At 45.6% G+C, this 19,885-nt stretch overlaps 1 protein-coding gene across 1 annotated transcript in view; it reads left to right on the top strand.

Annotated features, from left to right (window-relative positions):
- The first annotated feature begins 582 nt into the window (after positions 1-582).
- Positions 583-19,885, top strand: part of LOC124550668 (rhotekin-like) — a 481,694-nt gene continuing 462,391 nt past the window's right edge. The window contains exon 1 of the mRNA XM_047125403.1: positions 583-702. Within this exon, the coding sequence (XP_046981359.1) occupies positions 598-702 (105 nt within the window). The 5' untranslated portion in view covers positions 583-597. The remainder of the gene's footprint in view (positions 703-19,885) is intronic.

Here is a 19,885-nt window from a genome sequence, read left to right as displayed (position 1 = left end):
ATGTTGGGCGTCCCAGCTGAGCTTCTGAATGAGACGCTTGTGGTGTTTGGCAACAGCCTGCTAAGAGGAGAGCGGCGTTCGCGGAGCCGACGTCACAGTCCGTTGCGTCACCGTTCACAAAGCAGTCGGTGATGCCGGCGAGGTGACGTCGCCCCCTTCCCAGAGTTGCCCCCCTTTCCCTTTTCCGCCTACCTACGCGAATCCGCAGCTAATTGCGGACCCGTTCGACAGCAGGTACCCCTCAGTGTTCAGTGGCCCGCAGGCTACACTGTACCGCTGCGTTTAGTCTCGTCGTCTTTACAGACGCACCGCCGTTGGCGTGCGTTCGCGAGGCCACTGCTCTGTTATCCACTGTGTAGGCCACAGCGGGTTTCCTTCCGCCAGCCGCTATCGCGTCCGGATACCCTCACCGGCAGCTGCAGAGAGTAAGCGCGGCGAACGCGGACGCCGAGGTGCGCGTGTGTTTCATCACCACAGCGGGTCAGTGTGCCGCCACATGTGCGGTATTGTGATCTAGCGGTCCGCGGTAACTCTATTTGGGACTGGAGGTGGAATATATTCACAGTTGTTGAACGACTCGCAGAACGTACAGGAAAAATGCACGACGCGAAGCGCAATGGTTACGTTATTCTGGAGGACGACCCGATCGTGCTGGAGCTGCAGAGAAAACTGGACGAAGTGCAGCTGGAGATACGTCACCAGGTGAGTACACTCAACTGTAAAAGGTTTTATTGGTGTTCTGCACACATTACTACCCATCTGACAACCACATTCGAACGGACAATCGTCTGTTTTCCACCCGGAACTGGACGGTTCGAGTAAATATTTCATCGCTTTGAAACTTTGTAACGAGTTGCAAATGCGTGACATGTATTTTGCAGCTGTATTAATAGCTACATATTGCCACGTACTCCTCAGGCCGCTTTACAGTGTATGATGCAGGATACTTTCTACCAATAGTAGTAATTCCCTTTCCTGTTCCACTCCATAACTGAAGTCGGGGGAAAAAAATGGTTGAAATGGCTCTGAGCACTATGGGACTTAACATCTGAGGTCATCAGTCCCCTAGCCTTAGAACTACTTAAAGCTAACTAATCTAAGGACATTACACACATCCATGTCCGAGGCAGGATTCGAACCTGCGACCGTAGCAGCAACGCGGTTCCGGACGGAAGCGCCTAGAACCACTGGGCCACACCGGCCGGCAGGAGCCGGAGGAAAATAAATGCCTGTGTGCCTCTGTACGAGATCGAATGTACCTAATTTGGCTCTTAAGGCAAGATGAATTTTGCACTTCTAGCCGCCTCAGTCTGGAATCGCGCGACCGCTACGGTCACAGGTTCGAATCCTGCCTCGAGCATGGATGTGTGTGATGTCCTTAGGTTATTTAGGTTTAAGTAGTTCTAAGTTCTAGGGGACTGATGACCTCAGAAGTTAAGTCTCATAGTACTCAGAGCCATTTTCTTGATTTTGAATCCCCTTACAGTCACACAACGACAACACTATCTCGCACACGACAGCGCCATCAGTAGAACAGTCTCAGGTTGCTGCCTACCGCATCAGACACATCATTTACGTACGTGGAGAACATGTGTGGTCCTACCACAATCGCTGTCCAAGATAACGCACTAGGCTCCATCACTCAAAATCTGCTCAAACCAGTCACAGATTTGAGGACTTGATCCCTGTGTTGCAACCTTTGTTGTCTACAGTGTGGTACCGTGTGGAAAGCTTTCCGGAAATCGAGGAATGTACAGTGATCCTACATACGCAGTTCCCTGGATATCGTTTGTGAGTAGGGTAAGTGTTGGGTCGCATGAGCGGTGCTTTCAAAATACGTGTTGACTCTCTCTCTCTCTCTCTCTCTCTCTCTCTCTCTATTTATCTATCTCAAAGAAACTCATTACATTAGAGCTTAGAATATGATCAAGGATCTTGCAACAGTCCGATGTTTGGGATATTGGTCTATAATTCGCGCATTTTTTCTGTTTCATGTACTGGAGCAACTTACACATTTCTTCAACCCCTTCAGACTGTTAGTTGTGCTAGAAATTCACGATAAATGCGAGCTGAGAGAAGAGACAGTGCTGTAGAGACTCTTTGTAAAACCCAGCTGAAATGCTGTGACAGCCTGAGGCCTATTGTTTTTCATGTGGTTTGCTTGTTTTTCAACACCAGGGATGCTTATTTCTAAGCCATCCATATGACAGTTTGTGAGGGGAGCGAAGAATGGTTACTTCTTGCGGGAATGATCTTCTAAGTGTGATGCCTGAGACTCCAGTTTTATTTTGCTGTCTTCTATTGCTACACCAACCTAGTTGACGAGTTCTATCCTCTTAGACATTCTCCAGAATTTTGTAAGATTCGTGGAAAGCTATTCCGCTAGCATTTGTGTACACATAGCTCAGCTTGTAGACGTACGATTTTCTATCAACTTTTATTTGGCGGCATTTCTGCCGCCTTCTCTCACATATGAGTGCAACAAGTTCCGCTTCCTAAGCATTTTTCAAATTTTATCATTAAATCGCAATGGCTAGCTTCAGTCATCATTCGATTTAGTTGGCACATGTGCAGAGAGCAATGCATATTATGCACCTCAGTTTAAATATTGCTCACAATGCATCTACGTCCACCGCATTGGAATTAAATGATCTGTGCATAACCATTGTGGATGACTAACTGCGACTGTAATTTAAATTGGCGATTTAACTGGTGATAAATATGCAACCAGTCGCTTTTTCAGTTTTTTGATAAGATTTATTGAATCGTAAACATCTCTTCGAGCCACTGCAGTCTCACCATCAGATGGAGGTGTTACAGGAGCATTATACTATTGACCGAGTGTAGCTAGATGCAGTACTGATACTGAGTGCACTGCCTTGTGCTATGCATACCAAATCTCTTATCTCTTTCTCTAATATACATTATTAAGCTATGTAATGTATGTGATACATGATTAAGCTGTGTACTACTCTCTTTCAAATTCTGAAGGTGGCAGGGCTAAAATACAGGGAGCGAAATCTATTTACAATTTGCACAGAAACCAGATGGCAGTTATAAGAGTCGAGGGACATGAAAGTGAAGCACTGGTTGGGAAGGGAGTGAGACAGGGTTGTAGCCTATCCCCGATGTCATTCAATCTGTATCTTGAGCGAGCAGTAAAGGAAACAAAGGAAAAATTCGGAGTAGGAATTAAAATCCATGGAGAAGAAATAAAAACTTTGAGGTTCGCCGATGACATTGTAATTCTGTCACAGACAGCAAAGGACCTGGAATAGCAGCTGAACGGAATGGTCGGTGTGTTGAAAGAAGCATATAAGATGAACATCAACAAAAGCAAAACGAGGATAATGGTATGTAGTCGAATTAAGTCGGGTGATGCTGAGGGAATTAGATTAGGGAATGAGAGACTTAAAATAGTAAAGGAGTTTTGCTATTTGGGGAGCAAAATAACAGATGTTGGTCGAAGTAGAGAGGATATAAAATGTAGACTAGCAATGGCAAGGAAAGCGTTTCTGAAGAAGAGAAATTTGTTAACATTAAGTATAGATTTAAGTTTCAGGACGTCGTTTCTTAAGGTATTTGTATGGAGTGTAGCCATGTATGGAAGTGAAACACGGACGATAAATAGTTTGGATAAGAAGAGAATAGAATCTTTCGAAATGTGGTGCTACAGAAGAATGCTGAAGATTAGATGGTTAGATTACATAACTAATGAGGAGGTATTGAATAAGATTGGGGAGAAGAGAAGTTTGTGGCACAACTTGACTAGAATAAGGGATCGGTTGGTAGGACGTGTTCTGAGGCATCAAGGGATCACCAATTTAGTATTGGAGGGCAGTGTGGAGGGTAAAAATCGTAGAGGGGGACCAAGAGATGAATACACTAAGCAGATTCAAAAGGATGTAGTTTGCAGTAGGTACTGGGAGATGAAGAAGCTTGCACAGGATAGAGTAGCATGGAGAGCTGCATCAAACCAGTCTCTGGTCTGAAGACCACAACAATAACGAACTATTTATACAAATTTACACAGTGTTTAGCTGCACTTGGTTTTACACTGATTCACAGAAAGTGAATAAGTTAAATACTGTGTATATTTGTGTACTCAGCATTAGTAATGCATCTAGCTACACGCGGTCCACAGCATAATGCTCTTGTAATATCTCCATCTATGGTGAGCGTGTAGTGGATTGAAAACATTTTCATGGTTGAATAAATCACAACAAAGCGAATGATTACATACTTGGTACCAGATAAATCGCCAAAATAAATGATGTTCATTCATATTTTTAGTACAGGGGTTGGCTAAAAATAAAGGAAACACTGTGACAAATCCATGCTTGAACATAAATGCTGATGACAGCGCTTTTGTACTTGATCACGAACTGAACCTATGCCATATGCACAAGGCATTACAGGTGTCAGTCGTGGGCAGAGAACCTGTCTGTGTACTTGTGAGAGCATTACGTCGGAACTAAGTGAATTCAGGGCTCGAGCAAATGGTGAGTACTTCGCGTTGAAGATTCATATTGTATACGGGCAAAGCAGATAAACATCATCCTGTAAGTAACAACGCAGTGAGTGATCGTTACTGTTACTGAAGAGGAGTGTGACGGAAAATAATAGGACGTCAGCTGTAAAAGTCACTGCAGAACTGAATATCGCACTCGCCAACCCTGTCTGCAAAAAACCAATACGGAGGGAGCGCCATAAGCAGGGGACTGGAGGGCTCACTAGAATTCAAGAACCGGTGATCAGTGCAGCAAATGCCCGTAACAGGAAAACTGAACCGTGGTACTACTCAGTTCTTCAGAAAATCAAAATTACAATCTCACGACAGTTATTTAAAGGAAATGGGAAGCCCGGGATCACTGATGATGGACAAGCTTGTGATTGTTTTACAATTTTGATTTGACTGAAAACAGACTTTTTTGATAAAATTCAATTCGGACATTTGCTCTCTTACTGATGCAATATACAAATCATCACTTTGAATTACATAAACGCGAATAAAAATCATATTATTTTGCGTCCGCAACCAGAATCATTGATAGCAGGCGCGGTGAATAATCGATCACAAACAGTCGTTCTTGTTTAACCATGTTTCAAGAGACTAATAACACTATACACTTCCAACCAAAGCTACACAGCCACATAATACCACAACTTCATAAAGAACGAAGATATCGTAAAGCTTAATAAAACTGAACTGCCCACATAAAGGTCCACAGTGAAACATGCTTATACTAAAAATACAAAGTGGGCCAACCAATGTCGAAAACTTGCACACAGGAATAATAACAAGCTGCACATTCATTAAAGATACACAAATGATTAACGTAAGTGTTAAGTAAGAAGAACTAGTAATAACTCAACCAATAAAATGACTTACAGAAACGCCAATATTAACAAGGTGGCTTCACTTAATTAACGGACATAATGACTCAGAATGATTCCCAAATTGCACTTTAGAGAACAGCGTGTTTGGAAGCAATAACGCTACGGCCGGCAGGCAATACGAGCGTTCACTCCCCACGTCTTGCGCACAGAGTCACATAGCAGGCGGCATATATCTGTATACAGGGTGAAAAGTATTTAAACCGACAAACTCTGCGAGGTTGTAGGGGACATCAAAACAAATATGTTTCCCTAATGTTATTTTTTCCTGTGAGGAGTATTTAAACCGGTAGAGGAAGATATCTCTGGCGACAAATTAATTAAACCAACAAAAAAGTCCAGAGGGGACATATCTGAGGATCGAGCAGGCCATGGTACAGGACCACCTCTGCTAATCCACGTTTCTGGGAACCGTCGGTCCACGAATCGACGCACACCACGACTGAAATGTGCCGGCGCCCCGTCATGTCGGAACCACATGCGTTGTCTTGTAGGGAGCGGGACGTTTTCCAGCAATTCCGGCAATGCTCTGGCGAGGAAATTGTAATAGTGCCTGCCATTTAATGGCCTAGGTAGCAGATACGGCCCAATTAAACAATCCCCAACAACACCGACCCACACATTAACGAAGAACCGCACTTGATGAGCGCTAATAACTGTGGCATGTGGGTTATCCTCACTCCAAACATGCGAATTGTGCATGTTGAAGACTCCATCACGCCCGAACGTTGCTTCATCGGTAAACAACACAGAGGATGGAAATGTAGGATGCATTTCACAGTGTCCCAGGTACCACTGCGAAAACTGTGCTCTGGGTGGATAATCAACTGGTTCCAGGTTGTGGACACGCTGTAAGTGAAATGGACGTAACAATTGCTCTCAAAGGACTGTTCTTTGCACGAGTGCTGATTGAAGGATCCCGCTCCACATGCTGCAAGACAGCGTCCTCAAATTGCAGCGTTCTTACCGTGCGACGGCGTCCCTGACCAGGTAATCTGCTAAATGACCCGGTCTCACGCAGACGTCGGTACACAGCAGCAAAGGACGTATGATGCGGGATATGGCGATTAGGGTACTGTTGTTGATAAACCCGCTGTGCAGCTCGTCCGTTGTCGTGCGCTACGTAATACGCACCAACCATGTCAGTGTACTCACTCCGGGTGTATCGCTCCATTAGTAAACAGAGACAATGCACTACTACACTGGTGGACAGCAGTTGTCTACAACTGAAGAGCGTAACACGCTCTCTAACAATTGAAGACCGTAATGCGGTCTCTAACAAGTGAAGAGCGTAATACGGCCTCCACCAGTTTACATAATCCTCATAGGAAAAAATGACGTTAGGGAAAAGTATTTGTTTTGATGTCCCCTACAACCTCCCAGAGTTTGTCGGTTTAAATACTTTTCACCCCGTATATTCCGACTGGCCCCACAATGAGCGGTCCTGAAAAGAATCCATAACAGCGCCGACGCCAGGGAACGAGCAGTCTTAACAAATGGCCTGCAGCACAAATAGATTGCAATGAAAACAAGGTCAAATCACAGCCACACTGGAATATATAATAAGCACGCCCCCAAACGCTTAAGGAGCAATACTCTAACGTTACCCGTCTCCCAGTAAATTAGCAAGAAACTTAGAGATCACTTCCAGTTGCCTTAAGGCACTTTCAACATTAAATAAAAATACCAAGTGCTGCCGTGGCAAATGATTAAATCATTAACTCTACGGCTGCCCGGCACGTACACAACCGCAGCCAGTCCCAAAGCGGTCAATATGTCCTAAAAAAAGTTAAAATTTGCACGACATCCACTTAAAACACACACTCCACGGATGATCAAAAACGGAATGAGGAACATCAGCCTCCTTAAAATGGCCACTGTTGAATCAAGTTCAGAATCATTTCCGGCAGCTACCCATGCCACAATAAGCTTCAACAATCTTCTTAGTTAACCACGTAACTTGGAGCTTGAAAATTACGAGTTGGGAAGCTGTTCACCGAGAGAAGGCGAACCTACGACAATTTTACACGTCAAGGCGCCCAGTGATCGGTACCGCACATCCTGCGAACGCCAAAAGACAAGGGCGGCGAGCACGGCGAGGCCCAGGCACCACGGTTAGGGACGCGGGCTTGTTTTCGAAGCACAAGTTGGCTCGTTGAACGCCGACGGGAGACTCACTCGTCACACGTTCACCCGGAAAACCCTTCGGGGGAGCAGTCAAAGACAGCAGGACAGCCGATATTGATATCAGCGATGCAAGCCGAACACCCAAGCGCCAGCCGCCACGGCTCAAAAACATGCTGCGAAGCAATAAAATCTGGACTGTGAAGCAATGGAAGAAAGTAATTTGGTCGGATGAGTACTGTTGCACACTGTTTCTAATAACTTGGGCAGCCTTATCGTGGTAATCCAGGGGCCCCACGGTTGCTCTGCAACATCTCGCTGCTGCTACGTATTATGTGATTTTTTTGGCTGATCAGGTCCATCACACGGTACAGTGTTTGTTCCGCAATAGTAATGCAGAGTTACAAGACGACGGGGCCCCCGTTCACACATCGTCCAGGACTGGTGTTGTGAACACAAGGATAAACTGTCGCTTCCGCACTGGCCACTACAGTCACCAGATCTGAATGTTATTGAGCCTTTGTGACTGTTTTGGAAAGAAGGGTGCGCGAACGCTATCCACCCCCCATCATCGTTTCCAGAATTTGCCACTGTTTTGCAGGAAGAATGGTACAAGAGTCGCTTGAAAACAGCAGGGGACTTGTATTTATCCGTTCTGAGACGACTGGAAGCTGTTTTAAATGCTACCGTGTGTCACACACCGTATTAGGCGTAGCAGTGTGTTACGTGTTTCTTGTGTTTCCATACATATTTTTGACCACCTCCTGTGTCCGGGTTCGATTCCCGGCTGGGTTGGAGATTTTCTCCGGTCAGGGACTGGTTGTTGTGTTGCCCTTATCATCATCATTTCATCCCCATCGACACGTAAGTGGCCGAAGTGGCGTCACCTCGAAAGACTTCCACAAGGCGAACGGTCTACCCGACGGGAGGCCCTAGCCACACGGCATTTCCATTTACCACCTCCTGTAGAATGTTGACCACTGCTTGTCTACTCCGCCGAGCATAGAAACTCTCCTTGCTTTTCGGATGAATTTATTGATTCTGTTAACTATAGCGACTATAATAACAACATGGTCTTTAATGACTTCCTGTTTACCGACAATCTGATTTTGGGATACAGCACTGCTGTCAATAGTGGAGCAGATTTCCGCAGAGACAGCGGTGGGGGACGCAAGGCCCGCCTCGCTGGAGGTAACGACCTATCACGCAGCCATAAATACGTCAGAGGCTTGCAGCTTCCAGCGTCGCCCACGGCAGGTTGACACCGCCGGCTGCCGTGGGCGGCTCCCAGACCAGCCACTTCAGCGGTCCGTGGGCGGCGCCGACACTGCTAAGCACGCACCTACTCGCCGTTCTCCCGTTACAGTCGTCGCCATGCAACAACAGCGAATCATTGCACGTGCCACGAGCCATCTAGTATGCCTGTTTTGTCTACATTTACACTCCGCAAACCACTTTACGCTTCAAATGGCTCTAAGCACTATGGGACAACATCTGAGGTTATGAGTCCCCTAGACTTAGAACTACCTAAACCTAACTAACCTAAGGACATCGCACACATCCATGCCTGAGGCAGGATTCGAACCTGCGACCGTAGCACCAGCGCAGTTCCGGACCGAAGCGCCTAGAACCGCTCGGCCACAGCCAAACCACTTTACGAAGGCACTTCTGGTACCACTATCTGTTTTCCTCTGCTGTCCCCATTCCCTGAAAGAATGATTGTTTGTAAATTTCCGTATTAGCTAATTTCTTGAATTTTCTCGTTGTGGTCATACACAGCGTCCTAGCAGTATAAGTGTGTGTATACTGTGATCATAGATACCTTAGCATGTAACCGCTTCAGTGTATGTTTTCTTTTTCTCTGTGTCTAACAATCTTGCCGCAAACACGTCACATAGTTTCCTACCTGGTGGTTTCTGCACGGCCGTACATCTACCATTGAGTGGAGTACGCCTGTCAGTATGGACTACCCGATTTGCGTCCACATCTACACTTAACACCTGATCCCTACCGAGGGGAAACTATCTTGCCACATATATCTGGAGGTAGTAACAACCCTAAAAAATACTACTCCTTATAACTGTAATTAGTACAGTCTACGTCAGCATTTGTGGCGTCTGGGTCGGGGATTCGCTTTAGACAGCTACACAGTTAGCTGGTCAGCATTAATTCTGTTTCTGGATTCCCTATTTTGTAGAATTCCATAATATTTGAGCGTTCTGTCGTGTTTCACGTGCGTGAAGCTACGAGTGACTGATTTTGTTGTATTCTGTGTGTTCTGTGGTAACGGCCTTCCCGCAATGGATACACCGGTTCCCGTCGCATCACCGAAGTTAAGCGCTGTTGGGTGTGGCCGGCGCTTGGATGGGTGACCGTCCGGGCGGCCATGCGCTGTTGCCATTTTTCGGGGTGCACTCAGCCTCGTGATGCCAATTGAGGAGCTACTGAACCCAATAGTAGCGGCTCCGGTCATAGAAAACCGTCATAACGAACGGGAGAGCAGTGTGGTGACACCACGCCCCTCCTATGAGGATGACACGGCGGTCGGATGGTCCCGATGGGCCACTTGTGGCCTGAAGACGGAGTGCTTGTGTGTGTTCTGTGAGTTTTCATATAATGGCTGAAACACACCAAATGATTAACAGACAGGCAAAGGAACTTATTTTTAAAGGACAGTCGTTCTTCGAACGTGAGGCAGATTTAGGCCAACCGGTCCGCGACGTTCCCTAAGTGCAGAAACGTAGGTGTCGTCTATGCACTTTCAGTCGAGTTGACAACGCACCATTCCTTGTCAGCTGCGCACCCAGAGGCCGTTAATGCTGTCGCCAACTAGAGTCTGCAAAGACGTAAATACTGATGTAATGTTGTTCAGAAGACCGTCCTCAGTTGCCAACTAAAATATCTGTAACTACATACCCCTATATGTTGAAAGTAGACTAGCACTGGCGAAAAAGGCATTCCTGGCCAAGAGAAGTTTACTAATATCAAACATAGGTCTTAACGTCAGGAGGCCCGCCAGGTTAGCCGAGCGGTCTAACGCACGGCTTAACGGAGTGGGAAGGTCGCCTGGTCCCCGGCACGAATCTGCCCGGCGGACTTGTGTCGAGGTCCGGTAAACCGGCCAGTCTGTGGATGGTTTTTTAGGCAGTTTTCCATCTGCCTCGGCGAATGCAGGCTGGTTCCCCTTATTCCGCCTCAGCTACACTATGTCGGCGATTGCTGCGCAAACAAGTTCTCCACGTACACCTACACCACCATTACTTTACCACGCAGACATAGAGGTTACAATCGTCTGGTGTGAGACGTTCCCTGGGAGGAGGGGAGGGGGGGGGGGGCCGAACCGCACAATAACCCTGAAAGAGTGGTTTGGTGGGGGCTGTAGAGGTGTGAAGTGGACTGCGGTAGTCGTAGTGGGGTCGTGGACCACTGCGGCTGCGGCGGGGACGGCGCCTCGCCGTCGTTTCTAGGCCCCGGTTAACATACAACATACAATGTCAGAAAGAAATTTCTGAGAATATACGTCTAGAGCACAGCATTGTAGGGTAGTGAGATATGGACTGTGGGACCAGGAGAGAAGAGAATCGAAGCCTTTGACATGTGGTGCTACAGAATGATGTTGAACGTTAGATGAATTGATAATGTAGGAAATGAGGAGGTTCTCTGCAGAACCGGCGAGGAAAGGAACATAAGGAAAACACTGACTAGAAGGAGGGACAGGATGGTAGAACATCTTTTAAGATAATCGGGCGATAGCTCACATGGTACTATAGGAAGCTGTAGAGGGTGAAAACTTTAGAGGAAGACAGAGATTGGAATACATTGAGCAAATAATTGAAGATGTAGGTTGCAATTGCTACTCCGAGATGAAGAGGTTGGGACAGGAGAGGAATTCGTAGCAGGATGCATAAAACCAGTCAGAAGACTGATGACTCAAAACATCTCATTCGACTCTTCCCATACCGTACTCTGCCGGAATTTCAGTAGTAAAAGTTTGTTGTGGCGTTTGCCACTGATGTGTGATGACCATCTCGATAACATTTTCGCGACGGCTAAACGATCCCGCGACGAAACGCACCGCTCTTCGCTGGACCTGGCCTCTCTCTTCTATTAATCCAACCCCAGTGTAGGAGATTGATGTGCAATACTTAAGACCGGTCGAACAAACGTTTTGTGTGTCACTTCTTACGTGGATGAACTACATTTCCTAGCGGTTCTTCGTTTTGTCGATATGTACAAATTAACAGGGACAGTAAAACATAAAGAATAAGCAGTTAATCCAGCAACGACAGCACCGCAGCAGCACGGCTAAGCAACTGCCGCTGCTGGAGTACTGGTTATTCAAAATGATTCAAATGGCTCTGAGTACTATGGGACTTTAAACATCTAAGGTCATCAGTCCCCTAGACTTTGAACTACTCAAACCTCTGTCGGTCGTTGGTGTACACGCGCCTTTACGGGAAACTGACGCTTGTGTTACGAATGCAGCATTCGCACCCCATACTGCTAGCCGGTAGCTGCGAGCAGCTGGTCCCCGAAAAAACTTTCCACCTGAGACACGGCCGCAGGGTGTGAAACTGGGACCCTATTGGGCGCCGTGCAGCTGTGATTTCCGGCACGTGCCAGCAGCTGCCATGTGAGGGGATGCAGCTCCCCCGGCGTCCTTTGACTGCCGCCGCCAGCTGGCTTTCCTGTTTTCTCGCCAACAGCAACAGGCAGGGTGACACCCCTGTCAGCGTCAGCACCACCTGGCGGCAGATGCAACGAAGCGCCCCTGCTTACAGCGTGGCAGCACGGCTGTTCCAGCTCAGAACTGCTCGTGCTGATGTGTCATCTGCGGAAGTACTGCTTACTGCGCTTCCCGTGTGTGTTCGCCGACTTAAGCCCCGTAACTACCGCAACGCGGATTAGCTAGAGCCCATGGGAACACACTTTCATACAAGCACACCTGGAGTAAGTGAAGCAAACACATCAAATCGAGACACAATATAGAGGACCCCAGCCAACAACTCCCAGGAATCCAGCTTAATCGTTAAATCTGGTGCCAGCTTAACTGTGTCAGAACTGGACACGCGGGAACTAAATCCATGCTGGACAAATGGGGCGCCAATGATAACCCAATGTGTGACTGTGAAACTGATGAACAAACATTACAACACCTAGTGCAAGATTGCCCACTGCGAAGATTCTGTGGTGACTGGAGAGACTTCGTGCAGGCCAGCCCTGCTGCCATTAAATGGCTGTCACATTTGGACATAACTTTTTGACTTTAACTTTAACTTTGCTCATATTTAATAATGACTGGTGTTTGTTCTGTTTATATCATTATATATGTGTGTGTATGTATGTTTGAATTTATATGTTATGTTATGTAAATTTACGATGTCAATACCGCACTTGCACTGGTAAAGCCATACGATAAATAAATAAATAACCTCAAATCCAGAAACACTATACTAGCCATGCGAGCCATACTACCTATACTAGCTAGCTACCTGCTAGCTAGAGCTGTAAAGCTATCGTAGGCACCGTAAATTACCACAACTAAGCGCAGACTAGGGTACTTTTCCTAGTAGATTTGGTCAATTAATGTCGTACCCACGTTACCTGTAAGTTAAGTGTGTTGCATATCTTTCAGGCGTTACCTCATCACGATCTTTTTGTTTACGTATGCGATCAGTGTCTTACTAGATTCCCCTAAGAACCGGAAGCAGTGAACAGTCTAGAAGCTGAGTGAGCATAGATAAAGGGCCAAGTAGCCTACGGAATATTTTTGTTCAACATAGTTATGCGCCGGCCGCTGGTGGCCGAGCGGTTCTAGGCGCTTCATTCTGGAACCGCGCGACCGCTACGGTCGCAGGTTCGAATCATGCCTCGGGCATGGACCTGAGATGTTAAGTCGCATAGTGCTCAGAGCCATTCGAACCATAGTTACCCTGCTGTCTGTTGCTTAAAATCAAACAGTATTTAAAGCAACATTGATACTGTCACTGTTTAATTCAGTTTTTATTCGAAAATTGTTGATTTGTAATGTGAAACAGAAGGATGGTGTAGTAGAAATAAAAGAAACAATACAGATTTATCATACAGCGCTAGAAAACGGAATTTCCTCAAGAAAAAGGTAAAATAGAAACAACGATATATCAAACATAGCGCTTCAATACATAGTCGAACTTAGATAAAACATGTTTCTTTTATTTGTAAACAATTTTCGCATTTATCAATAATAACAGGGAACTTTTGCCTTTCATCATGATAGAGAACATTCCATTGAGTACAAAATAGCCAGCCGGTGAGGCCTAGCCGTTCTAGGCGCTTCAGTCCGGAACCGCGCTGCTGCTACGGTCGCAGGTTCGAATCCTGCCTCAGGCATGGATGTGTGTGATGTGCTTAGGTTAGTTAGGTTTACGTAGTTCTAAGGTCTAGGGGACTGATGACCTCATATGTAAGTCAGTGCTCAGAGCCATTTGAACCATTTGAGTACAAGATAACAATAATTCAAATGGCTCTGAACACTATGGGATTTAACATCTGAGGTCACCAGTCCCCTAGACTTAGAACTACTTAAACCTAACTGTTTAGGACATCACACACATCCATGCCCGAGGCAGGATTCGAACCTGCGACCGTAGCAGTCGCGCGGTTCCAGATTGAAGCGCCTAGAACCGCTCGGCCACACCGGCTGGCTAACAATAATTATATTTATTTATGTCTGTGCATGTAAACTGCATTTAAACCAAAAGTAATTGCTTTGGTTATATAAAAGCGCAGGAGTAATACGATCAGCTTTTTTCTTTTTACTTATCTAATGCAGTTCATATTCTTTAAGGGTGTGAAATATACAGTTCACTAAGACGAAATGATGTGCGGTTCTAATTATGTACAAAACAACAAAGAGAAGTTGTCGGTTTCCAGTTTCTCTCTTACATAATCATTTATGTTTCTTTCCCCACCAATGATATCAATACTACTGGAAATCCTATCATTTACTACGTCATTTATGTACTGTACAAAAACTACTGTAGCATAGTTTTGATAGAGCTCAACTGTAATACTAGCCAAACTAGGTAGTTCATGGGGAAGCGACGCAAACACACTGCGCCCCACAATGCAGACACAAAAAAAAGTTGATGTGGAGCTCAGTGAATCCATGAGGATCATAAGTGGCTCACTGAAACCGACCCCACAACCTGCCGTCCAGTGCTTCCCAGTATCCAACCACCAAACATCAGACGCAAAGCTGCAATAAAAAAGGGAGTGGAAGAATATATGAAACCAGTGCAGTACCTGATTCATCATCATTTACGCAAAGAATCGACTGAAGTCGAGGGCGTCACTCTGGAAAACCATCCGAAGATTAGTTTTCAGGAAGAAAGGGGTTGATAGGAGCACTAGCGTAATAACAGTCCACAAAACTGGTCCCTGATTGATGACGTGATCAAAGAGGTTCCTCTCGAAAAAGATCAAACAGAATAAGAACTCGAACGTGGCATAGAAAAGCTTAATGACAAAGTGGGATATTGCAAATGATCCTTTCTGTGTGTGCCGTGAACTTCAAATTCTGGAAAATATTTTTAATTGTGTCATTTATTGTTTCAAAGGAGGAGGAATTAAAGATATCTACAATGCCTCCAAAGAAGCGCTCCAGTGGTTAGGTGATCTTCAGTGTGTGGTTTGTAGTGTGCATAGTGTGTATTTTACCTCACTAACAATTGTTTTAGATTCATGAGTTTTTATGCATTTCAGTTCAGATGTGCTATATTATTTTGTCAATGTACACACTCAAAATTGTCCAAGAAACAACTAAAAATTGGGTGCTCATGTAACGGCGAGAAGGTGGCTTAGGAACGTACAGGAGATCCTCAAATTTCAGAGAGCTTCTGTCAAAGTCTGGGGAAGAATAGTGACCAGTAGGAAACAGGACCTCAGTTTTGTAAGAGGAAAACAGCGAGCAAATATTCATAATTCAAATCATTTTGCAAGCTTTGGTGCCTTCGTTCTCTGAAGGGTATGGGGCTGAATTCCCCTATATACATGATAACGCTAGACCACATGTTGCCGTAGCGGTGTCTGAATGGTTTGAAAGACACGATATTCAAGTGGTGTAGTGACCTGCTCGATCTCCTGATCTAGATCCCACAGAGTACCTGAGGGGTAACCTCCAAAGGAAGGTTAGATGTGACCTGCCATCTCATTTCGTCAGTGTCTTGTAGGCGACACCACTTAATAATGCCAAGAAAGTACTGACATATGAATGTGTGGTGTCTGTCCTTTCGGGGATGTCCGAAAGAAGAGACACAGCATATTCATGTAATTTGATAGGCCTAGCTGGGCGATGAATCCACCTTCAGTGTGAATGCACAAATACGTCCGACCTGTGGGAATCTCAGAATAGCGAACATGGAGGAAATGGACAGAGGCTGCGGGTAGTGTGGATCGGCCGTGAGGCGACCGAAGGTAGTCCGTGCAGTGGTTACCGCACCTGCCCAGTAAGCAGGAGATCCCGAGTTCGAATTCCGGTCCGGTACACAGTTTTACTCGTCGCCGGCGATTCCGCGTAATGTCGAATTGAAACTGACAGCAGTGATCTCTCCCCTTTCCTTTCCTTTCTTACCCTCTGCACCTTCAAATGACATATAAAGTACTGACAACTGAGAATCATAGCGTCTTATGAACTTCACAATTCCATGACTGTTTCTTTACAATCCTATCACTGAAGAAATGGTTGAATATTGTTAGACACTTATGCAATGAAATGGTTCAGTATTTATACAAAGTTATGTAATGATACGTGCATGTGATTAGTTAGATGTACAGAATCACACGATATCTTGCGAACCATGGATGAAGGGTATCAGACGGATGCCATATTCCTTGAGTTCCGGAAAGCGTTTGACTCGGTGCCCCACTGCAGACTCCTAACTAAGGTACAAGCATATGGGATTGGTTCCCAAATATGTGAGTGGCTCGAAGACTTCTTAAGTAATAAAACCCAGTACGTTGTCCTCGATGGTGAGTGTTCATCGGAGGTGAGGGTATCATCTGGAGAGCCCCAGGGAAGTGTGGTAGGTCCCCTGTTTTTTTCTATCTACAGAAATGATCTTTTGGATAGGGTGGATAGCAATGTGCGGCTGTTTTGCTGATGATGCTGTGGTGTACGGGAAGGTGTCGTCGTTGAGTGACTGTAGTGTAGGAGGATACAAGATGACTTGGACAGGATTTGTGATTGGTGTAAAGAATGGCAGCTAACTCTACATATAGATAAACGTAAATTAATGCAGATGAATAGGAAAAAGAATCCCGTAATGTTTGAATACTCCGTTAGTAGTGTAGCGCTTGACACAGTCACGTCGATTAAATATTTGGGCGTAACATTGCGGAGTGATATGAAGTGGGACAAGCACGTAATGGCAGTTGTGGGGAAGGCGGATAGTCGTCTGCGGTTCATTGGTAGAATTTCGGGAAGGTGTGGTTCATCTGTAAAGGAGACCGCTTATAAAACACTAATACGACCTATTCTTGAGTACTGCTCGAGCGTTTGGAATCTCTATCAGGTCGGATTGAGGGTGGACATAGAAGCAATTCAGAGGCGGGCTGCTAGATTTGTTACTGGTAGGTTTGATCATCACGCGAGTGTTACGGAAATGCTTCAGGATCTCGGGTGGGAGTCTCTGGAGGAAAGGAGGCGTTCTTTTCGTGAATCGCTACTGAGGAAATTTAGAGAACCAGCATTTGAGGCTGATAAGATAAGGAAGATTAGGGCTCGTACAGAGGCAAATAGGCAGTCATTTTTCCCTCGTTCTGTTTGGGAATGGAACAGGGAGAGAAGATGCTAGTTGTGGTACGAGGTACCCTCCGCCACGCACCGTATGGTGGAATGCCGAGTATGTATGTAGATGTAGAATATGATATGTATATACCAAACAGACTGCTTACGACAATTCTGTAAGAGAAAAACAATTTGTTCTTTAGACAGCTATAACGCGTGAATTTTACCGTGTAAGGGCGGCATTTGCGCCTTCCTGCCGCCGCCGAGAGAAATTCATTTCGCTTCGAACGAATTTTCGCGAATAACTAAAAAAAGTGAATGACAAAAGATCAGGAAGTTGCCTGGAAGACATATATTTAAGGTCGTGCGGAACTTTGAGAAATGAAATTTCTTACTGATTACGAAACGCCAGAGGTTATACCTTGGTGTCCTCCGTAGCAGTGAAAACTGAATATCATAGTGTCACGACGTTTCATAGAAATGTTTATTTTACTTGTAGCTGTTCTCAGAATGGCAAATAACATCATGTCAAATGTCCAGTGAGCATATAGCTTATTTTTCTTCCGACTGTTGTGACACAGCACACAGACGTAAAATCATCTACGCTTTCAATCAGAAATCAGTTAACAACAGTTTTTACATTAGAGAAATACATAGAAAACAGTACATGTATACGATAAATTGCACAGTTGTTTACTTGTTTAATTTGTAATTAATTGTTGTTTACAAGTACTTGCTGGGCCACTGAACTGTTCAGTGGAAGCTCTTCAGACTTGTTTCGCCGCTTCTGCATAATTTATGCTTGTGTTTTGCAAGGCAAACAGCTCAGTCGCAGTCCATGCGAGTTCCACACCGTCGAGCGCCGACATGTACGTTACAAGAGCAGAGTTCTCTGACGCTTCCCGGATTTTATAAATAATGCGCCGTTCGTATTACTGTGAGAACTAGTATACCGACAAATGCAGTAAAATGGTGTCGCATGTCAGTGGTACGGTATATAACAAGACAGCAACGATTCAGGTGGTAGCGGGTAGAACTCGGTGTAAAGGCAGTGGGCTCTGTGCGGTGTTAGTGCGTGCTTATGTGCCTTTTCTGCAGGTAGGATTGGAACACTTTTCCACTTGTCTCACAGCTGGTTAAGTGTATTCACAGTTACGGCGCTTACATTTGAAATAATAAATAATTTGCGTTTTTCCTTTAGTCTAGTTCTCATGTGACTGTCTCTTATAATATAGCAGAAATTATTTATTCCTATCGTCAGTGCGGTAGTTACGGTATCCAGTTTTCTTGCTGGATCCCACTCAGCGTCGTATCCTGCTGCTATAATATGCTCACCGATCTCCGAACGTTTTGCCTTTGTGGTACGACAAATTAGCGCCAGCACCTTCATTCATTCCTCCTCATCGTCAACATAAATTTGATGACGTTAATAAGAGGCCATCGCAGTTGTCCACAAGCGCTTTTGTGCGGTCACTTTCCGTGCTAGTACTGCGAGGTAAGAATGGCCATAACTTTCAATTGGAACATCGCTCCGAACAACATTTTCGCGCTGCGTAGCTTTGGGACTTAGCTGGAGTAAGCAGCCTTTCGCAGGTGGTATGTAGGCACATTTGGAAAACCTAGTTCCTGATTTTGGTGACAGACTGGTCTGTAACTTAGCCCGAATGTGGCAGTTTGGTTGTGACTTGCAGAAGCCAACGAATGTGGGGAAAAAGCCTTTCGCAGGTGGTATGTAGGCACATTTGGAAAACCTAGTTCCTGGTTTTGGTGACAGACTGGTCTGTAACTTAGCCCGAATGTGGCAGTTTGGTTGTGACTTGCAGAAGCCAACGAATGTGGGGAAAAAAATCATCTGAAAAGTCTCGGGCGGAAACATAAACACTTACCATCCACACACAACTGCCACAAACTCTCTGCTACGGCGGGAACTACGGTTTGGTATTGGAGACGCAACAGCTATACTGCGGGGGTGGGAGAGGCGCCTGGAGGGAGCTATTTCCGGACGTACAGGCGTCTGCGGACCCGCTAATTGTCGCCTCGACCTATATTGATCGTGTCGGGCAAACCGGTGACGAGCGCGTGGTCCGCCGTGGGCAATTCTCAGCTGCCCTTCCTGGGACTACGCCCGCGCCAGCCTGTCCTCCTCCACGTTAGCACGTACGTGTTCTCCGAATACTCGTCCATTCATCTGGTCTCTCTCCTTTCAGTCTGACTGGCGTTTCCATTGTACTCTTTCAGTGCTAACCTCTTCGCTTCGGAACCCGTAATACAGGTTCTCTTCAAACCCGCCGAACTATTTTTGGGGAGTGCAGCTTGTCAGCACGGCTTCGATTCACAGAATGAATGAAAAAATGGTCTCCAGCGTGCGACCACCCGCAGAAATGAAACCCAACGAAGAATTTACTGCTGTGTTCCTTTAAAGCTGGACTTCTTCGGCAATAGTTTAGATGTGCAAGTAGATCACTTCCGAAGACGTTCATGTCTTCCGAGGGTAGAGATCATGTGCACGCGGGTGTGTATAGGTGATGCTAAATGGCTCAAATGGCTCTGAACACTATGGGACTTAACATCTTAGGTCATCAGTCCCCTAGAACTTAG

Source organism: Schistocerca americana, chromosome 1 (assembly GCF_021461395.2).
Source record: "Schistocerca americana isolate TAMUIC-IGC-003095 chromosome 1, iqSchAmer2.1, whole genome shotgun sequence".
NCBI classification, from domain to species: Eukaryota; Metazoa; Arthropoda; class Insecta; order Orthoptera; family Acrididae; genus Schistocerca; species Schistocerca americana.
This window is presented reverse-complemented; position numbering and strand designations above follow the sequence as displayed.